We start from the raw sequence: 23,242 nt of genomic DNA on the forward strand, positions 1-23,242 counted from the left end.
ATCAAATACTGGTGTTATTACTGAAATATATTATATAGAGAAATTTCGGTGAAATGTATCTAACGCTTGTGTTACTTGATTTCGTAACGCAGTCTCAGCGCACCTCCAGAAATGTCCCTCACGTACCTGAACATGGAGACGGTCACGATGGTGAAGGCCAGACCAAAGATTGAGATGGCACAGCCTATGTAAGAGATATATGTCAGAGCCTTTTCGTGCGAGTCCGGCAACATCTTGTTGGGTGTAGGATCCTGGAAACATAGTACAAGTAAATCACCTGTTCTCTATGACCTCTGTATTCTGAAGAGTTCAGTCACTGGTAATCTCAGTGTAAAAAGGTCATTTTGAATGCCTTAAATCTTACCAGCATGACAGCGAAACTGGTGAGGTGGGTGGTGTAACAGTTGGTCGCGTTGCCCCCCGTGGATACCGTCGTCACGCCCTCTGTAGACCACCCTAGTAAACAATATTGTTTTGTTTTTATCGACAACTATAGAGTTGATATATTCATATTAACAGAAGATGGAAGTCAATATTGTATCATTATTTTTCTAAACTGTGTTAGCTTTAGTTTTATATATATTTGTAAACAGCTTACTGTTTCGATCCCAATACACACACGTATGGTTAGTGTCCGACTACAAAGAAATAAGAAACTTATTTTAAAAAAGAGACTTATTTGTTCATAAAAAGACATCAACAATGTACCAAGTGAATGACACAACGTGAAACAGAAGTTTTCCTACCTCTATGTTCGGTATTGTGTAATGGATTGGGTTTGACAGATTCTTTATCAGCACTCCTTGGACGGTCGCGGACAGAACTCTCTGTTTCAGGACTATTTCTTCTGGTGTAGGGATTTCCGGTATGAAGAAAGCTGAGGTTCGGTAAGTTATGATGTGCAGTTTCATACTGGCTTTTGATGACGTTTTCATGACCTCCTTTGGCACTTTGAGTTCAACACCCATCTACGTAAGATCATGAAGATGAGAGTCAGAAACTAATTCTTAAAAAGAAACTTAACAAATTCTTGATTATACATGTACCTTTTTCTCTATAAAACAGTTAACTGTATACAATGACAAGTCTAGTAAACTCAACGATCCGACTGCCCGGTCCACTGAAAACACGATTAGATTACATCGAATTTTCAAAGGGCGTCATCATATCAGTACTCGCTGGTACTCTTCATCGTCCGTGTCAAATTTGTTCAGTCGAAAAACCCAGCTCGTTAATTTTCGTGATTTTCCGAGACCTGTCATTACCAGAGCTCCTCTAAGAAGCAGTTTGGTTTTACGTCTACGACAAAATGATATGTATGAATACAAGTAAGTCTGCTGATTATTCAGATGGAAATAACGTAAAGCTTATGAATGGCAGAGACAGTACTTAATAACTCCCCAAAAAATGCAATCAAGCTGACTGCGAAGAGACAACATAGACCCACCATTGAGACGTACATCGTATCAGCCTTGCATTATTCATCTTAGGTGTTGTAATTTTACAAGGGTATAAGAAAACATTTATTGACTGGGTCACAGGCAATATGTGTTTTGTTGGACTCTTGGATTAAAGGGTTGCCTTCAGCCCTCGATCTCAGGCAATAATTGATAATAATAATAATAATCAATGGATCTGAATACATATTTGATGTTATGAAACAGAGCACATAATTTGAAAATTAAGATTGTTCTTTATTCACTTTTCCCATATTTTTGGAGGTAGACTTTTTTATTTTGTGAATTATGATATAGCTGGATCAACATAGTGATACACTGTATACATGTATGTTGCTTCGATTGAGTGCGCTCCCCTTACGTTCTTGTCATTAGACACCTTGATTCATATAGACGAATGAGAAGTATGGAGGTAAACCCTCACCTCCTCTGTCTCGTTGTTGTATAGTATGGGCTTGTACGTGAAGTCGCGGTCTCCTTTGTCAGAGATGTTGACAACCAGCAAATTGATGTTGTCCGTTGCAATGGATGAGGAATTTTCTGTAACAACGGCATCTGCATACTCCGTGAGCAATTCCACCAAACTGAAGGCGAGAAGATGAATAAGACGATTTCAAAGAACATTCATGCTTTTATTTACAAGTTATCATTTTAACTTTTTTATCAATATAGTTTTGTGTCAGATATAATTTTGATACATATCTTTAATACATTATGACTTTTTATGAATAGCTTTGTAATATATATCATTTTGACATATTATATATATATATATATATTAGCTTTTTGCAATGCACTAACATTCTGCTTAGTGGTGCTGTAGTGCCAGGGCCCAGCGAAAATGCGACCAAAATAATTGACATTTTTTTCTGAATTAATTTCAGCATATCTGGGGAAGAATACGGAATTCCGGGTGAACTTCGGTAGTAATATATATTGATTATGTATGAGTATATCAAAATACAGAGTAGAATTTCATACTGTTGGTTTATTGGGTTTTTTCATATTCATATTCAGTACATTTTCAGCTATTTGTTAACCGTTTCGCTAAATCATTTTGACATATTCAGTACATTTTGAGCTATTTTGTAACAGTTTTGTAAAATCATTTTGACATATTCAGTACCATTTGAGCAATTTGTTAACAGCTTTGTAAAATCATTTTGATATATTCAGTACATTTTGAGTTATTTGTAAACAATTTTGTAAAATCATTTTGACATATTCAATTCATTGTGAGGTAATAGTTTACAGTTTCGTAATATCATTTCGATTTATTCATTATACTTAGAGCTATTTATGACTAGTTTTGAAACATTATTTTGTAATATTTATTGGACTTATTTACCTGTATTACGGTTTAACCTAATCATTTACAAATTTGCAAGAACAATTTTATTTATTACATTTGACCTATTTGTTTTGTAATAATATTTTGACATATTCATTATATTTTGACCTATCAATTAATAGTTTAGTCATATCATTTTCACATATTCATACATTTTGACCTATTTAGCAATAGTTTGTAACATGATTCTGTCTTATTAATTACATTTTGACTTCTTTCACTTATTTATTAATAACTTTGTAATATTATTTTGAAGTATTTATTATATTTTGGCCAATTTATGAATAGTTTTGTAATACCATTTAATATACATGTACTTATTACATTTTGACATAGTTATGCATAGTTTTGTGATACATGTATCACTTTGACCTATTTATTACATGTTGAATTATTTGTGCATTTTGACCTATTTATGAATTGTTTTGTAATACCAATTTGACATGTATTTATTACATTTTGACCTATTTATAAATAGTTTTGTAATATCATTTGATATATGTATTACATTTGACCTACATGTATTTATGAATAGTTTTGCTTGCTTTTGTTGTTTATAGCGTTGGACGTAGCCTCGACGATCGTGTAGACTGTTTCCGTTAGTAAAAGAACATCAATTAAGACAGAAAGGTTTATATTAAATTCAAGCATTATATACATTCACTGAATGTTCGGAAAGGTTTATAAATAAATAACCAACTCAAGGAGTCATTAACTTCTAGAAAGCTTTTGAAGAGAGTAATAATTAAAAAGCGCATATGAGAGAGTTGTTTCTGTTATATCGTATCAATCTCTTGCAGGTGGGCGGAAGTGGCAGGTCGATCTGATAAAGTTTTTCGTCAACATCTGTGAGTATTTTTGGTGATTAGCAGTCATAAGAGTCAGCGAAGAATTAAATTACATAAAAGTGCAGCAACCAGCAATGTTTAGTGCAGTCAATCACCCCGCGTTTACAGATAGAACAATAGGAGTAGATATCAAAACTACTCAATCACCCCGTGTTCACAGATAGAACAATAGGAGTAGATATCAAAACCACTCAATCACTCCCGTGTTCACAGACAAACAATAGGAGTAGATATTTTAAAAACTCAATCACTCTGTGTTCACAGATAGAACAATAGGAGTAGATATCAAAACCACTCAATCACCCCGTGTTCACAGATAGAACAATAGGAATAGATATCAAAACTACTCAATCACCCCGTGTTCACAGATAGAACAATAGGAGTAGATATCAAAACCATTCAATCACCCCCGTGTTCACAGATACAACAATAGGAGTTCATTTCAAAATCACTCCGTTTTCACAGACAGAACGATGGGAGTATCAAACATTTAAAAAACAATCAATTTGTCAAAGTATTTACTTAATATGCTTAGTTCATGTAGTTTACTTTTTATTGATTGTAAACAATTGTTAATAAAGTAAATAAAATAGTAAAACAGAGTAAATATAATTGTAAGCAAAGCAAAGAAAACTGTAAGCACAGTAATATTATTCCGGAAAACAAGGTACGGTTCTAAATTAATATATGCCATATAAAAAACATGTTAGCTACATCAAAACTTCGGAGCACCGAATCTAATTGCCATTCTAGAGAAGAGAATGTCTAAATGCTGATATTTTCAAAGAAATGACATCTGTCTTTTTCTAGGGATACTTAAAAAGTCTCATCCACATTTTGGTGAACATCTTTTATCAAAGTGATCTTGATTGACCTCCTAATAATAAGGATTTTGTTTACAGATTTGAAATTGTTAAAGATTATTTATAGATATATTTGACAGAAGCTAGAGTTCTTCCGCATTGTTAGGTCATCAACGACACAGGTTTTACTGCCATTGTCACGCCTTATACAGCCTGTTCCTTTGTGGTGTTTGTTGCAATGATAAGGTGACGATAACGAACATTGATCAATCTCCTAACTCCTAGTATAAAGAATACAATATTACGAGTAGGACAAATACGGACCCCTGGACATACCAGAGGTGGGATCAAGTGCCTAAGATTGATTGATTGTATCTTGCTTAACGTCTCGCTCGAGAATTTTTCACTCATATGGAGACGTCATCAAGACCAGTGGAGGTTCAAATTTAGGCCTATGCTCGGCGCTTATGGCCATTGAGCAGTGAGGGTTCTTTTGCGTGCCACACCTCCTGTGACACGGGTCATCCGTTGTTAAGGTCATCTCCGAGGACCCGTGACATTCACACCTTATGCCGAACGTTTGACGATGGAACTGTCACTACCTGTTTTAACGACTTAGGTCTGTCGCGGCCGGGATTCGAACCCCGGCCTTCCGCATGCGGGGCGAACCCTCTAACCTCTCGGCCACCGCGGCAAGTGCCTAAGAGGAGTAAGCATCCCCTGTTGACCGGTCACACCCGCCGTGAGACCTATATCTTGATCAAAAGGATATAGTGAGAAGCTATGTACAACCAACTATTTAAGATTAAAATTCGTGTGTGTTCATGAATTTGCTCTAGCTAGCATACAGGAGTTGCAATGAAATGTCTCTTTCACATATTTTTTTGCTTTGTGATTCTCCATATTTTCACTTATTTTATCTCAAACTAAATGGTGCATGAAACCCACACCTCACATGAGTCATAGCTTTATTTACATTGTCCCTTATACGGAGACATCTACATGTCCCAATTAACTAATTTGTCTATGATGTGCGACACCTCCAAATTAGCAATTGAAACTGAAATGCTTGTACTCTTTATGGAATAAATATCAGTTTAGTGCTGGGTTAAATACAACAGAAATGCAGATTGACACTTCAGTTTGACTGGGACAATAAGTAGCCGTGCGGGTGTAGTGATGGCCAGTACTACACCGTTACAGTATATAGTGTGCTTGTATCTCACCGTCTGCTGGAATGGTTTCTGTGGTCACTTTCTATAAGAACCGATTCCTTGGCGTCCAGAATGTTACTGATCACTGTTGTCATCTCCTTGGCAATCTGATATGTAAAACGTATACATTCAGGAAACAAAAATCCAAAATACAGTCTACTCCACTTCTACCAAAGGCGCTTATATTGAACTACCTGTTATATTGAAGTTAGTTTTCCTGAACTACCTGTTTTACTGAAGTTACTTATATTGAACTACTTGTTACATTGAACTGCCTGTTTCATTGAAGTTACTTATATTGAACTACCTGTTATATTGAAGTACCTGTTATATTGAACTACCTGTTATATTGAAGTTACTTATATTGAAGTACCTGTTATATTGAACTATCTGTTATATTGAACTACCTGTTATATTGAACTACCTGTTATATTGAAGTAAAAATAAATCACCAGTAACATTATTTATATAGTTTAACATAAGTTATATTGAACTTTGGATATGATGAACAATTCAGGTCGGTCTCCGGAATTTTGATATATTCTGCGTAAACTGTATTTCACTTTGAAATGCTTTACTGTTTATGTTTTTAATTCTAGAAATGGATCTAATAACAAAAGTTTGTTATAGAGATATATTTTATTGCAGATTGGAATCCCTTTTAATAATTGTGACCTACACCAAGGTATGCATTATAAACCAAGAACACACTTTACTATGGCATTCCTTATTGTTTAATTTACCACTTGATAAATCAGCTTTCGATCATATTATTGAGATGAATTTAAAAAAAAAAAGAGCTTTAATGACGTCATGATGGTAACATAACAAATCACTTTATTGAAAAATACGAATTCTTGCTCAGCCAATCAAATTACGTGTTACGGACTACATTAATCTCTTAATCATAGCATGGAATTAGCACACTTACAGCTTCGTTGTCATTGGCAAAGATAGCGAGATTTTCAAGGTCATTTGTAACGGAGGCCACCTTTTCCGGTGTGAGAGAGTGTCTGTCCCTTGTAGAAGATACAAGGTCGTGAAGTCTGACGTCAGCTTCCGCTGGAGACAGCTACAATAAAAATCCATTCATATAATTAATATAATATACTAACACAAAATCTAATAGTATTTTTCTTTTAATTTGAGGATCTAATATTTGTTTCTTTTCAGGTATTTATAAAACGTCTTATTACGTGCAAATAATTGCAAAAGAAATAAAAGAAAACCCAAATGCTTTGATAAACGCGCGAGGTTTACATTAAGTTGAAATATAGTTTTTTCGGTTCTGATCTTTAAATGACAGCGATGAATTTATCGACATAATTACGATCCCTGGTTAAAATTAACCTCTCGTTAAACAGGGGCAGTGACGACTTTGACTGGTAGTTAAGACGTGATGGATTAGATAACCTGGCGGTGCAGTTACACTTCAAAGAAAGGCGCCATTATGAAGTACACCTGCGACTTACAAACATGTTCCGACATCCAGAAACTTTGTATGTAGTTCAAGAAATACATGCAGCATCAACAGTTTCGTATAAAGTGTACTTAACTTTATGATTGAATGGAGGAAAATCCTTTTTATGGTATGATACATTATACTAATCTACATTATTTTTAACATAAACACAGATACATATTGTAATGGGTATAGAAAATCTACACAAGTAGTAGCATGATAAAAAAATATCACAAAGCCGATTGAGTATACTCGACTAGTGTCTTTACTTCCTCAGGAGTCATCAATATTTGTAACATCATCAAAGATTATACTCCTGAAGAAATAACGAAACTAGTTGAATTTGTTATTCCTCAGAATGTTTTTGATATATAAATGTTAGGTGAATAAATTTGCTATTTCTTCTGGATAACGTTAACCGTGAAATTGTTTCTGAATTATCTACCCTAGGGAAATAATCTCGAAACTATTTACCGGATGCTATATTTTCCCGCGTTTTCTTTCTCGGAATATATCTTGTGTTATCAAGTGTGACGTCAAAGTCTGATAACTCTAATTAGTTGGAGGCCGGTAAACTTCAATTTGGTGTGTCTGACACAAGTAAAGTCTACTTTGGTATAATAAAACACCTATTTACTGACTACATATGTATTCGGACAATAGCAAGTTTATTGTCCCCCTCGACAGCAACTATTTCCCTCGGCTGCACCTCGGGAGATAGTTGGTCTTGGGGGACAATAAACTTGCTATTGTCCTCATACCCAGTAAATAGGTGTATAATATTCAATCAGCATAGTGATATTCTTATCATATATAGGCAATATATCGGGAACTTATCGATTTTGTATTTCAAAACTAAATGACTGTGATATCAAATTGAATCATTATTTTCACATCTCTAGAAAACATCAATTTTCACATCAAACTCTTACCTGCACACAATCATCGGTGTTAGGAGAGAGCCATTTGTATTTCCCGCCCGGACCGACTTCGCACTTCCGGGTGGCATATCCCGTACGAGCATTCTTGCGTGTTCCAAGGGGACAGTTTAGGCGCACCTCGTCTCCGGCCCACGTCCTCGGCCAGTGATGTCGACCGGTGCGGTCAAGCGCAGTATCATCAGCCGGACAGAAGTCTACAACAATTGAACACCATGAGTATTCCACATCATTTCTAACTACTGACCAATTCATTGATTGTAATAATATTTCCCAAACTTCTTTTATTTTTGTCGGTTGGTGGAACATATGGGTACCCCATGAAACATTATTGGTATACTTTTTTGGAAAACTGTGGTTCTGTATCTATCTTTTCAAAGTAACAATGAGTAAAAAGTTTTTTTTACTCTCGTTACTACTTTCATAACTGTGCTGGAGTTGAATAACCTTTTAAAGATTTAACATTTTTTAAAGGGGGTATGCTACATCATCATCATGATTACTTTCCTTTTTAAACATGAATGATAATATCAATACCAGCAATATTTGTATATTCATTCAAAATTTGATTGCCTGAGCAGCTCAGTCAGTTAACATGTCGATTGCTGATCTGTAGATCACAGGTTCGAGTCCAGCAAGGGTTTTAATTTTTTTCTTCAAATTACTTTCTACTAACACTGCATTTATTTACTAAATAAATTTGAAAACTTTTCAATTTCAAAATATAATTATACATATCCTCTACTTTCAAATCAGATTTCTCTGCAGTGTATTCCTCCTTAATACTTATTCCTTGAGAGTTTATCCCTCTTACCGTTGATACAAGTTCGGCGCCTTGTCCCGTCCAGACAGTAACAGATGTAGGACCGTCCCCGCTCCTGACACACCCCCTGAGATCCGCACGGGTCCCCATCACACGGCTTGGCCTCTTGGTCACAATGCATACCTGTCAGAGATGGCGATTATAAGTGTAAAAAGGCTTTCTGTATGAGCGTACACCTAATACATTATAAATCTCTATCTTGTTATTGAGATGATACTCAAAGTCATAAAATGGACAAAGTCTTGCACAAGAAATAAACAAACATTACACGTCTTTCAATAAATAAAACGGGCACACTGTGGTTAACTTAACAAATTCTTTAATTTGAGAAAATTTTCGTGGATTAACAAAATTGCAACATCGTGGGGATGTGGATTTCGTGAGGCCCGGATTTCGTGGAATCTTGATTTCGCGGTCCTGGAATTTAGAATTTAGAATTAGATAAATATATTGTAGTTTTTATGGAATTCACTCATCTTCAGCTAAATTAGTGGGTTATATAGTTTATCAGTTTCGGTGGAATTTAACTTCGTTGATATTGTTTTTTTTGTGTTGATACATTATAGAAATTGTATGTTTCGTTGTCTTGTTTTGCCAATAAACAACAATCTACAAACTTCATGTACATACTGTCATTATTTCAAGTTGTCGTTTATACCTAGTTACCAAACAAAGTTTATTTTTAGGATGAACTAGGGACAATAGCACTTCCATTATTTCGTAATTCTGCGCAGGAAATGTACAAGAAAGAAAGTTCATTGCACGAAATTAGCAGACCTTCATGACTTAAAGTTCATATCTTAATGTCACTATGTCTGCCAAAGATGGGAGGTTGGACTTGCTATATCGCTTTTGTGATGACAAGAAAATGGCAAAACATCTTTTAAAAACAAACTTTGGTTGAATTTCAAATTAGATCTGCAGGGTGGGTTTCTTTAATCATTTACTGACGGTGGGGAATCTTTTAAAATTTTATTGCGGTGCAACATGCAGAATACTGAATTAAACTCTCGCATTCTTTCTTCACTAGTTATATAGAATACAAGCGCATGTATGGTCTCGCGACACTTGAAGAGAAATGGGGATTAACATCAAAGTTTGAAGTATTATGTTGCACTGTGCCTCGATAAAATGTTTTAACAAAATATGACTGTTGTTAATCCTTCTCGGTGAAGAGCACAAATCGCATGCATTATCAATGTGTGAACTATTTTAACACTAAGTCGCACTAGTTTTCATGTAATATATGGTGTTTCGACGACTTCTTCATATTCTTCTTTAGCGAAACTGTGCCAAATCTTCCCTATGCATGGTTAATGTCACCTTTGATTTTATCTCTTCCTCATTTGTATATTCATCGTCTTATACATACTTACTTACTTTGAATTAATTGCATATGGCGCGTGTTCCAGTTTATTTCGCTCAAAGTCATGCTATATCTATCTTTTAAAGAACGCAGTTAAAATAATTTGACACGCCAATGCATTTGCATTTTCACCAGATAGGTATTTATTTCTGAATAAATAAATAATCATTGTGCGCGCCTAACACATAAACATTTTGATGAAGTATTTAGATTCCAATCGTTTACATATTCTAAATAAAATTTGTAACGACGCTGAAGGTTTTAGAAGCCCGGGGCAGTTGCTTTGTTCTCTAGAGATAAAGCCGTTTGCCCTGCCTGTAAATTTCTCTGTGTGCAGATTCAGTCTTTCTCGGTGCACTTCGTATAGCGATGTACTTTTCTTCATGCAATGAAATTTACTTCCGGCGAAAGATTAGGAACAAGTCATAAAGGTACACTTTTTAGAATGACATAAGATTTTATTTATTTTCAATGAAGTAGTCACTCTCTTTGCTAAAAAAAAATCTTTAGTGGTAGTTCTAAAAACTAAATTTTCTGTGCAATCCCACATGTTGAAATGATATAAACATTCAAAATGAAATATATAAGGTTTCCTAAATCGTGGATTGCATCATTCTGATATTCGTGGTATTCCTACGGGGTTTTTTCCTGTTCGATTGTTTACAAGTACAAAACACTTAAATGTACAAGATATAGATGTTGAAGAACATATTATGAATGAAAAGTTAAGATAAAGTAGTTGGTTCTTTATCTCTCCGAAACGATTCTAGACAAGCATGCACGTCGGTGCACGCACTTTTACACTCCAAGTGAAAGAGAAAATGATGAAATTTGATAAAATAAGAGAACCTGTATTTTGTTGAATGTACTTGACGAATTCATTAACCCGTTTTCTGTTTTATTTTCATTTTATAGTATTTTTCACACATTTATGCAGCTAAATTTCAATTCATATTATTAGGTCTAATTGCATATACGAATAATTTCTGTTAGATATCCGCTGTGTGTCGTTTCAGAAGATTTGACGTATAGTTAATTATTTCCCTGCTTCAAATGTATTCGACAATGAATTATGTTGAACAATACATTTGTTGAATTACATGTATTTAATGTGCAGCTCTTTGCACAAATCTTAATGATATATACATTCGTTTTAGTTTTGTAGTAACTTTGTTTTCTTTGTCAAAATAAAAAAAAACCAAGATGTGGGGCGCTCTAAATCAGAAATCGTCAATTATCCAGTCAGTAAAGGTAAATAATGACAGAATTCAGACGGTAGACCTTCCCCACCTTGCAGGTACAGGAAATGACGTTTTACATGCATTTACTGCGCAAGAGATTGTTGTTTTTATTCGCTTCGAGGTAGATTTAATCAAAGGACGCACATTAGACATAATTATCATCAATAGTGTAAAGGTAGACAGTTTTTTACAGGACCGGCGCATTATCGGTTTACTTTTCCCAGTTTTGTCATTTCAGATTTTCAGAAATGTTAATGAAATAAATTGAAAACATGGAAGTCTTGAAAGTTGTATCACGATTTTGTGTGTATCGTGGAATAATAATAATGACAAATAATGAGCAGTACTGTGTTGTTACTGTTGAGAATGACGAGTCAACAGCAGTACTTTGATGGTATTGTTGATAATGGTGCACCTATGGAAGTACGTTGAATGTACACTTAGTGATGAAGAGGAAAATATTCTTCCCTTTTTCATCAAATTAATGTATTGATCAATTTTTTTTTTATCGTATCAAGATTCGCAATATCCATCCATCTGTGTGGACAGAAATCTTTCCGAGTGTGATATCGTCTCCCATTATCGGTTATAATCTCCCGTCAAGTGTGATAATCTAATCTCTAATACATATGCATCCATGAAAAATAATCATTTTGTTCCAAAGGTAATTATAATATATTGACCCTGATTGATATTATCTAGCATGCTAAAGTAGACGATCCATTTCTCTCTCGTTGTGTTACATTCCTTAAGAATTCGTCTTTTAACATTTGCGTTCAATTAATGTATCGATACCCAACTGCTATTCTGACCTTGAACTTTGACCTTGATAATAAAATACCAACCCTCGTCTATGTATGTTTATTACAGTACTTTTTAGAAGATGCATTGACCAGAGACCATACCACATAGAAACTCATTTTTGATCTTCAATCTTGAAATTGGCCCCTTGCTCCACTGATTATTCTGTACAGATGAAGTGCCTGTGTCCATATCTGTACTTGTTTCATACATGGGTTCCCACTCCTTAATATCATTAAGGACGGGGGACCCATGTATGAAACAACTGCCTGTGGATATGGAACCAAAGCAAATCCAGACCTGTAAACATTTGATCCAGTATTGACTTCATCTTTAGTGTGACAGAAAGACAATGGATAGACACAATATGATTCTCCTTGTCGTGAAACAATAGCGTACGCCCATCAGTCGCGGTGGGCGTATCGTTAGGCTGCTTGCGTCGCAACCAGGAGGCCGGGGTTGATTCTCGATCCCGATGCAGTGTCAAACCTGATACCTTTAACACGGGTAGTGATTCTTTCTTCGTTAAGAGTCCAACTTTAGATTTGTTTGTTTTTATGTTGTGTTGCGTCCCATTCCAGAACCTTTACTCATCTAGACAGCCGGCATGATAAATGAACAGCACGGGTCTTTCGGATTTGACCTTAACATCGGAGGTCCCGTGTCACGGTAGACATTGACACGATAAAAATTAAAGAATCGTAACGGCTACAGCCATTAGTAGTATGCATGGGTAAAATTTTGAAGCATTTCACTTAGGGCTGTTGACGTCTTTATATGAGTGTAACATTTTCGAATGGGACGTAAAACAACAAAGAAAGAAGCTAAACACAATGGACAATCACACCCGAGATACATACACCCACACCCGAGATACATACACCCACACCCGAGATACATACACCCACACCCGATATATACACCCACACCTCATACACGGACAAACACACCTGATACACGGACATACACACCTGATACACAGACATACACATATGATACACAGACATATACACCTGATACACAGACATACACACCTCATACACGGACATACACACCTGATACACAGACATACACACCTGATACACGGACATACACACCTGATACACGGACATACACACCTGATACACGGACATACACACCTGATACACAGACATACACAACTGATACACAGACATACACAACTGATACACAGACATACACACCTGATACACAGACATACACAACTGATACACGGACATACACACTTTCAACACGGATATCCACACCTGATAGGAATATAGACACCCACATCTCGGACACGGGTACCCACATTTGGAACACACACATCCAGCTCTTGAGACAAACTGTAGCATATCACCCAAACGTTATTGAATACTGATTCTTTTAAAAAGATTGATATCTACTAGGTATGCTTGGAACTTTCAGGTACAATAGTTCATGATCATATGGTGTTTGTTGTACATTATGAGATCATGTCTACAGCTAAATTCCTTTCCACCTTATAGATTTCCACCTGCATGCAATCAATGTACAATTCATCTATACATGTAATTAGAGCCAGGTAAGAAACTTTACAGGTAGCTATAAAGGATATAGTTTCTCCAAGTGTTCTTCGGGTTAATAGGGAAATCCCTTAGATAAACATGCACGCTGTGTATTTTCCCTAGATAAGGACGATAATGAGGGGTTTAGGATTTTGAAAAATGTCGATGATTATTTGAAAAGATTTGCAAAAGTAGCTGTCATTGTTCGCCGAGTTTGACCGGTTTCTACCCTATCTGTGATATGCTGGATTTTTTAAATTTTTTTATAAATTACATTCCCAAGTTCACGCAATCTGCAGTCATGACTGACTCATGAATCATATAATATAAAAAAAATATTTGTCAGTGATATCAATTAGTGTTTAGGATCAATGGGTGCTGATAAAAACTATCAATCATTGAAAAAATGTTCCAAGTAAGTGGTTTGGTAGAAAGGACACACCACGACGCGATCATTCTCTACCCAGAGTTCCGTGCGCTCCTCGCACTACACCTCTGTCAACGGCTTTTTATAGAAATCTTGTAAAAGTTTCCAATATCCAACATTTATGTTTTGGACTAAATATTTAGTCATGTTATGAAATGTTTTTGGTGCAATTAAATTGATGATTTCTGTAAATTGTTTAAAATCGCCGTTTTCTGATCCTACATTTGGAACTACTTCGTAATGTGCGGATGAATGTAAGACATCCATGTGGTGAAGATTCGAATGTAAACATGGAATCAAAAGTAAGAAAGACTGTAAAAATACGATAAAACTTGTGAAATAATAGACAAACAGCGAAATGGTAAATATGTACTTAAAGTGCCAGTGGGCTATGAAAAGAGGCTGATGTCATCACCTGTTACCAGAACTTTTAAACGGAAAGGAAACCGATAATTATTGTTTATATCATGGGATTATATTGTCACGTGATTCCAAGCGTTGACAGAGGTGCAGGTGAAGCTTGCGTAACGCGCCCTCTGGTGAGAGAATGATACGCGATGTCTGTGATACACCTGGACGTCCCGTGAGGTCGTGTACACAATATACCTGGGCAGCGATATTTTTACTACCAAATGGGAATGGTACCGATACCCATTCAAATAAGAAAAAAAATGTGTCAAAATAAAATAAAGTAATTTTCTTTCATGTGAGCAAAAATGGTTTCTTTCATGTCTGCAAATGGTGTTTGTTTGCTTTGAAATGAACACTGAATAAACATTATTTTATAGAACCAACAAATATTGTTTACAATTTTATAAACGAGCACCATTTTATTGACTTCTAGTTCTATTTTTTATTTAAGAGGAAATGAAGAAAATAATTAACTCGTACAATGTTTCATACAAATCGAATTATGAGTCACGATTGACGTAGACTTCAGAATTTGTTTCTGGACAGTTTTTTAGCCTCTAGATTGGGAAAAACATTGATAGAATTTGGCATTGGAAATGGTACCGTTTATCGATACCAGCTACAAGTATATAAAGGGAGAACACTGTTAGGATACACCTGTAGGTCACGTGAGGTCTTGAACACCCATATACATGTACGCTATGTAATACAGATAACTAAACAGGAACTGATGGCGGCCCGAGAACTGTCTTGTTCCGGGCAGTTATCGTCTTACCGTCATGACATTTATTGTTCTCACATTGTGTTGTGGTCACGTAAAACACAAACCTCAATGAGAGAGCGGATGACATGTTTTGATTGGGATTATTGCTAAGTATGTACATGGCATACTTTCACTTAGACCCTGTCATTAAGTTTGCTTATTTGTCGACTCCGCTCGGTTATTGTTAAATATCTCAAATTCATTTAGCACTTCAAGTATGACTGGTTGTATATTGTTTAACGTCCATCTCGAGAATTTTTCACTCATATGTACACGTCACCATTGCCGGTGATGGGCTGCAAAATTTAGGCCTATGCTCGGCGCTTACGGACTTTGAGCAGGGAGGGATCTTTATCGTGCCACTCCTGCTGCGACACAGGACCTCGGTTTTTGCGGTCTCGTCCGAAGGACCGCCCCATTTAGTCGACTCTTACGACAAGCAAACAGGTACTGAATACCTATTCTAGCACAGATCCATAAGGGACAACTTCAAGTATGATATTGACTTGAATTATTTATATGTTCCAATCATGCAAAAGGACTCTACAAACGTGAAATAAAGCCTTTTAAACAGGCTTCTATATAGTACAGTACTGTCCGTACAATACTACAAGTGCATGTATTGTGCTCTATTAAACACTTCCATCCCATACATACATCCATCAAGACAACCCGTTTGTCTAAACGCAATCTTCTAAGAAATTTATCGTGGGTGTACACCATGTTCAATTACATCAAAACAATCAATCAGTCAATCAATTACGTCACATGCACCAAGATTACCTCATATAAATCAGTTAAAAAATAATATAGCATGATGCAACTTGATTTTAAAGATACACATGTAAGAAAGGTGAGTTTGATTGGATGTATATTGTTTAACGTCCCTCTTGAGAATATTTCACTCATATGGAAACGTCACCGGTTTGTCTGGAGAGGGCACTGAATACTCGTATATTATTGACAGATTGAAAACGTAAGAATTCATCGGTAAACTCAGACAACACTAAAGTAAGTAGATTACATAGTTATTACCTGAAAATCTGCCAGGACTTAGATTACAAAGCTTTCACCTGTAAATCTGTCAGGAAATAGATTACATAGTACTTACCAGTAAATCCGTCAGGGCACCTGCACTTGTACCAGTTCGTGATGTTCGCCGAACTCCCGTTAATTTTCATCTGACGAACCTCGCCATCCAGTAAATCACAATTCGCGCCATTTCTGCACAGTTTTCCCGCGGTACAAAACTTATACTTGGTACATCGTTCGCCATAAAAGTCGGATTTGCAATCACAGTGGAACGAATCATTTTCTGGATGACATGTCCCATGGTTTTGACAAAGGTCGTCGAGACACCTGTCTCGGTGTTGACACTGACTTCCGGTCCATCCGCTATGACAGTGACATCTATATCCGTTATTTGTCAGGTTTTGACATATTCCTGAATTTTGACATGGACTGGAGTCGCAGGGATTGAATCTGTCACACAGAGTTCCAAAGAAATTATCTTTACAGATGCACTGAATGGCACCGTTGGTGGATATATTCTTACACGTGGAATTATTTTGACAAAGGCTTAACTTGCATCCGTCTGTGTGTTCACAAGTGGGACCATACTTCTCAGCGACACAATCACACGTGAATGTAGAGTTATCCCCCTTTTTACAAGTTCCATCGTATTTGCATGGATTGGACACGCATGGGTCCTCCTCTCCACAAAGCTTGCCGCTATATCCATTTTCACACAGACATTCAAAACTTCCATCTTGAAGAGCATTACATGTTCCGCCATTTTCACAGGGATTTCCATGACATTTGTCAACATACTGGCAATGCTCGCCATAAAAACCATCAATACACGAACATTTTGCTATTGTGTCATTTCTCACGCAAGTTGAATTATTTTCACAAAGATTATGGAAGCAAACATCCCTTTCCGTGCAGTTCTCCCCTGCGTAACCTTCGTCACATAAACAATTATAAGTACCATCAGAATACATGCTACATTTTCCATTTTCACAAGGATTTCCAGATTTGCAAATATCAAGGACATCGCATGTTGTCCCTAAAACTCCATCGGGACAGGTGCAAGATATTTGTCCCGAAGCTGAAGAGCATGTTCCGCCATTTTCACAAGGATTGGGCGAACATAGAACCTCATTTTCACATAAACTTCCCGAAAAATGTTCTGGGCATTGACAATGAAAACTCCCATTAAGTTGCTTAAAACATGTTCCATTATTCAAACATGGATTTGAAATACATTTGTCATGAAACTGACAAAGATTTCCATAAAAATCAGAAGGACAATTACAACGAAAATTGTTATTGGATAAGAATTCACATGTGGCGTTATTTAAGCACGGGTTCGTAGTACACTTATTTATTTCCGTACAATTACGTCCAGCCCAACCATCTGAGCACTTACATTTGTAAGAGAGATCGGGTTCAGTCTGGCAAACTCCTTTGTTTTGACATGGTTGAAATACACTACAGTTGCTAAATTTTGGGCAATCTCCGTATAATCCTGAAAAAGACAAAGCAGTGAAACTTTACTTTAAAGGAATTCAAGGACACAAACAAACCAAATTTCCTCCCTATGATACATATAACTATTGGGTATTGACTAAGCAAATTCTGATACACAAATTTCAGCATACAATATTGCATTTTTTGAAGAAAAAAATTCAAAGTTGTAAATACGTATTAGGAATGGACAGTACACAAATCCCTACATGTATTAACTTCGTTAATTTTCAAGGGCTAAAGAATGTACATGTAGATATTAAACGTTAGTGAGCGTACATTTACACAATGTATATTAATAATTCTGTACACTGTGTTGTTAAAACCGACACGTGACAAGAACTGTATAAGCATGGTATGAAGATATGACACTGACACAGCTGTTAGCGATGGCGACACATCTACACGATATATACCGCCGACTCCCAACAGTGACTCCAAACAACCTACCTGAATTCAACTCTGCAGTATAAATTTTTACATATAGGTATATTTGAATGAAAGGCGAAGATAACGAATAAGTAATACAAAATAAAGAGTTGGACAAACACGGGTCCCTGGACATTAATTGTACAAGAGGTGGGATCATGTGTCTAGGAGGAGTAAGCATCCCCTGTCGACCGGTCAGACCCACCGAGAGCCCTATATCTTGATTAGGTAAACGGAGTAATCGGTAGTCAAGTTGTTTTGATATTAATTGGACAAAGTTGATAAGCTGAGGAGAGGGAGTACTTTTCAAATCCGCCATTAGGTACATGACTATGAAAACGACCGAAATGACAGTCGTACTGTGGATTTGTTTTAACTTTATACCCATGTATGTATCAAAATAAAAGGTCTGGGGTGTTTCATTTAAAAAGGCTAACACACTAGTGTATATGGTGCATGATAAGCCATTACTTCAACAAATTTCAAAATCCATTTTTATATACATGTACATTGTATTTACACGTTAATGCTGTATGTGTCCAGATATGAAACTGGTACTTCTATATGACCTTCACGACGAAGACATACTCCTGTTGGTCATCACATTCATTTTATTGATAAATACTGTTATTATGTTCATACTGTCACCTACGCGACAAGATCCAGGTAGGTATATATAAATACAGCCCGCTTGGTTTAAGTCTCATCGTGACGTAAGACCGGAAATAAACGACGATAAAGCTGACCTTTGGCATGTAAACAATTTTTGTTTTCGCACGATTTCGACTTGAAAAATTCATTTTACTTATATCATATTTTATTTATTCATTTTACTTACATACCCTAGCTCGTAATAACCAATAAATAAACTGAAAAAAATAGAACGTCTTTTATTATTTCTCCAAGCGTTTTCTACGATTTCTTTCTTTTAGGTCCTTCGATACTTGCAAGTTTTCCGTTTCTATTCCAGGCCGAGTTATTTTCGTCGTGATTGTTCCTCGTTATCTACATGCATAGAGCGCATATGCATATTAATTGACACGGCGATAATTATACATGATGCATCGGTGTTATAAACAAAACACCTGTTTGGTCAATATAATAACACGCTAATCAAGAAATAAGTATAGGTATATTACCCAAAAATAAATATAACGGAAATGTTCTTATTCATTATTTACATATTCTGCAATGAATTGGTATTCAAAAGACTAACAAAAATTATAGGAAATTTGTTTCACTTTTTTTAAAAAAGATTATATCGAACACATTAACGTGTTGGAAATACATTTTGGCAGATGAGTTGATTTTCTTGAAGGAAAAAAAGAACACGGACGTGGAATTCTCATATATTAACACTGTTAGGTGTCGTATTCATGGAAGTAAATCGCGAAATAATCTAATTATCTGGCATATGTTTAAACAAAGTTAATTAAATTGCGTCAAATTGTTGGCCGTTTTGTTGAAGAACACACTGATCTGTTTTCTATCGAAACTTCGAACTAGAACTAGCTTACTGCAGTGGGGAACCATGCCTTTACTTTATCAATCAATAAGTAAATCATAAGTAATTAATTGTGATTTGGCGTTTTGTGATTTTGTTTAACAACGCCCATTTGGTTCGTTTTACATGTACTGTGGATTAAACCATTATGTTCTGTGAAGATCTTATTTTGTGTCGTGACGAAATCGCTTAATTCCTCTTCAAATTAATTATATGTTTCACTTACACGAGTTATTCTACAGTTTTTGCTCTAAAGATCTAATTTTGTGCATAGCTACATGAAATTAAAAGAATTCCAACAATGCGACCGCGCAGCAGCCTGTCACAACACAGCGACGTCCGCAGTAACGCGTCGTTTTCCTGGTTCACGATGTGTAAAACATGTCTTCACTTTTCTTGTACGTATACAGGTTTTGAGACAAATGATAAGTGGCCACCTTAGGGTTTTAATGTCCTCTGAATAATGGTTATTGCTGTTTTATGAAATTACTTGTAATAAAAACATCGCTTCGCCATGTTTTCTGCTTTTCCAAAGAGCAGTTCAAGTGCACTGGGCCAAAATGGCTGCACTCTTAACGGTAGAAACACACATTTCATAAACCTGTATTGGACTGTAATAGGCTACTTGACCGTGCATTGCTTTACAAGAAGCTATATAACGAATTAATAAAAATGTGAACTTGGCAATTCGTTTAATATACAGTGGTCTGTTCTTATAAAATTAACCTTCTGTTATAACTGATAGTTCGATCTTTTATATATATTATTATTATTATTTTGATTTACTACTTTGAGGGCTTGCATTATATTTTATTACGTTTCGCGCTGCACTAGTGTTTGAACCATAGAATTTGATAAAAACCATTATCGGCGCATGTTAAATTGTGCTTCACACCAATGTGTGGGGTGTGTTACCATGATAAGTGACATCTCCCGTTTTTTGAGATTTATCTTTAAGAAAACCTAAAAGTCAACAATTTTTGTCTGAATACCTCGGTGACGGCGGAGAAACTTGCGTGATACCTGCCGCTAGCGGGGGTATGTGCATATTGCGATCATTTTATGTGGGTGGGCCACGATATTGCAAGGTGTGGGATCGGAAATAAGACTGACATTGTAGAATAAAGGTTGTTCTACTGAAGGTTAAATTCTGCAAACATTAGGCTTGTATCGGAAGCAAAACTTAGTGTACATTTTATAACCCTAATACGGAATTGCACGAGTTCGTGTTTACCTATGCAGTCGTGAATTTTGCTTTAAGTGTAATTAGTTATGTCATCTCTATGGAAAAAAAGATAATGGTGTTATTGACCACATCAAATTGGTCATGGACGATCTTCTCTTGTTGTCAGATTTGATTTCTCCGCTTCCGGTAGTCATCGGAGACCGATTCGTGTCGTCTCTGTTTTCGGATTGTTTACACGTTTTTCCCATGTCAATCCGCCAGAAAATATCCATGGCTGTCCTCCGAAAACACGAAAAGTATTAACCTTCAAAACGTTTCTGCTTCTTTCTTTGTTGTTCAATCAAATTGTTAGTCCGATTGAGAAAGAGAGCAAAAAACATTGAACAAGTTTTGAACTATTTCAAAAGAAATTATTGCATCAATTGAGGAAGGTTTCCATTCTAATTTATTTCAACATTTGATGACTCAAAGTGTTTTAAATTCTTACAGTTCTTACAGAAATGAATTTCACTGTTGTAATGTTGCTTTTACAACTAAAAATGATATATTTAAGAAATAAATTTCATTTTGAAAAATTCATGAAGTTATGAACTGCGACGCTCACGCCGACATATTTCATGAAACCGTTAAAATAGATATACTCAATTTATCATTGCAAGATTCATACGCGCATTGTTTACAAAAGCAACGCATTAATGAGGAAATGGCTATCATTACAATTTGTAAGGATATCAAAGGCAAACACATTGGAAATATAAACATTTAGATATATCTCGCCGTAAATGACCCCATGGTTAAATACTTTTTGTGTATGGAGGACATAAAATTTGAGTTACCCAGTTGCACTCCAATTACTGGGGCGTGTTTAGTTCTTAATTAAGGTTATACGTAAATATGTATTACAGGAAGTTTTATATATATATGGACTGACTTATTGTAGCAAGGAAGTGAACAAAATTCTTCGGATCAGTCGGTGATCGAACCATGAACCCTTCCATTACTAGTTAGGGTATTTAAGCACTGAGCTAACTAGGACGATATACGAAGTATAGTAATATTACTACAATGTAGAATTTAAATCTATTGCGAAATCATACAAGCACTCTTCATACTGAGGAGATGAAAAAATAGTTTTAGAATAAAAATGGCAGAAATGTTGCAAATGACCTTAAAGTGAATAGATGTTGACGTACCGTCCTTCGTGATGTTGACAAATCGTTCCACACTCTCTGGGCTCCAGTGAGTTTTGTTGTAGACCTTGATGGTGAATTTCAGACGGTTTCCCGCCTGTAGTTTCCCGGCCCGGACCTGAGTACACACCTCATCCCTCTTACCCACGATCCCCACGGGGTGACTGGTCACATTCTGACCATTAATGGCAAACTGCAGCTGATAGTGGTCTACCGCTGACCCGTTGGTGTTGTCCTTCCAGCAGATCCTGGCTGTAGTGCCTTCCACGGACACACAAAATATTTCCGGTGCTATTGTGAAATAAAAAGACAAAGTCACCGAGATCATATCCATTGTGAAGAGAATACTGGAACCGACACTTTTAGAACGATTTTTTTTTCAAACGTACACTCCTCTGTATTAGAATTTTAAATCACTATCTCGCTTTCATCCTGGGAGCAACCAAAATATTTCTGTCGCATTTTTTTTCTGTATGAAAGGTCGAAGAATCAACAAAATTATTGGTACTCCATACTGTATTAATCAATGCCGTCGTTCCTGATTAGAAATTCTCTTACAACAAAATGTCCCTCCGTCATTTTGACATGTTCAGTATTGAACAACAGTAATTATGACATTTCATCGAAAAAGGACCGCAAAATTTTTATCCTTTAAACTGAAATATTAGAGAAAAAACTAGCAGAGGCAAAAAGTGACGAAGAAGATCACAGATTCACCGAGAAAGATATAAATTCATCACACGTACATCTAAACAGATAAAATTGTGCAGTGCCCCGGAGTGACCATTTATCTTGATGACGACTCAAGAGTACGCGGCTTTTACCTGTGTATTTGACGCGTGTTGGGCTATTTAGCTCGAGCGGCGACAAAAACGAAAGGCAGCGCACCTGCTTCGGCAGGTCCCATTCCATCTACATTTGGAACTCCCTTTCATTGATCAATTATCAATAAATT

The 23,242-nt window shown here is 36.1% G+C and overlaps 1 protein-coding gene across 2 annotated transcripts in view; it reads right to left on the minus strand.

Annotated features, from left to right (window-relative positions):
* The window catches only part of LOC125655749 (adhesion G protein-coupled receptor B1-like), a 48,219-nt gene that overhangs the window by 7,089 nt on the left and 17,888 nt on the right, over nt 1–23,242 (minus strand). For both annotated transcript variants that reach the window (XM_048886211.2, XM_048886213.2), the window contains exons 4-14: nt 22,291–22,578; nt 16,561–17,979; nt 8,888–9,019; nt 8,068–8,270; nt 6,605–6,745; nt 5,686–5,780; nt 1,882–2,041; nt 747–968; nt 599–638; nt 365–456; nt 127–251 (exon numbers count right to left, since the gene is read on the minus strand). In XM_048886211.2, coding sequence (XP_048742168.2) covers nt 127–251; nt 365–456; nt 599–638; nt 747–968; nt 1,882–2,041; nt 5,686–5,780; nt 6,605–6,745; nt 8,068–8,270; nt 8,888–9,019; nt 16,561–17,979; nt 22,291–22,578 — 2,917 coding nt within the window. The remainder of the gene's footprint in view (nt 1–126; nt 252–364; nt 457–598; nt 639–746; nt 969–1,881; nt 2,042–5,685; nt 5,781–6,604; nt 6,746–8,067; nt 8,271–8,887; nt 9,020–16,560; nt 17,980–22,290; nt 22,579–23,242) is intronic.

This window comes from Ostrea edulis, chromosome 7 (genome assembly GCF_947568905.1).
Source record: "Ostrea edulis chromosome 7, xbOstEdul1.1, whole genome shotgun sequence".
In the NCBI taxonomy this organism is placed as follows: domain Eukaryota; kingdom Metazoa; phylum Mollusca; class Bivalvia; order Ostreida; family Ostreidae; genus Ostrea; species Ostrea edulis.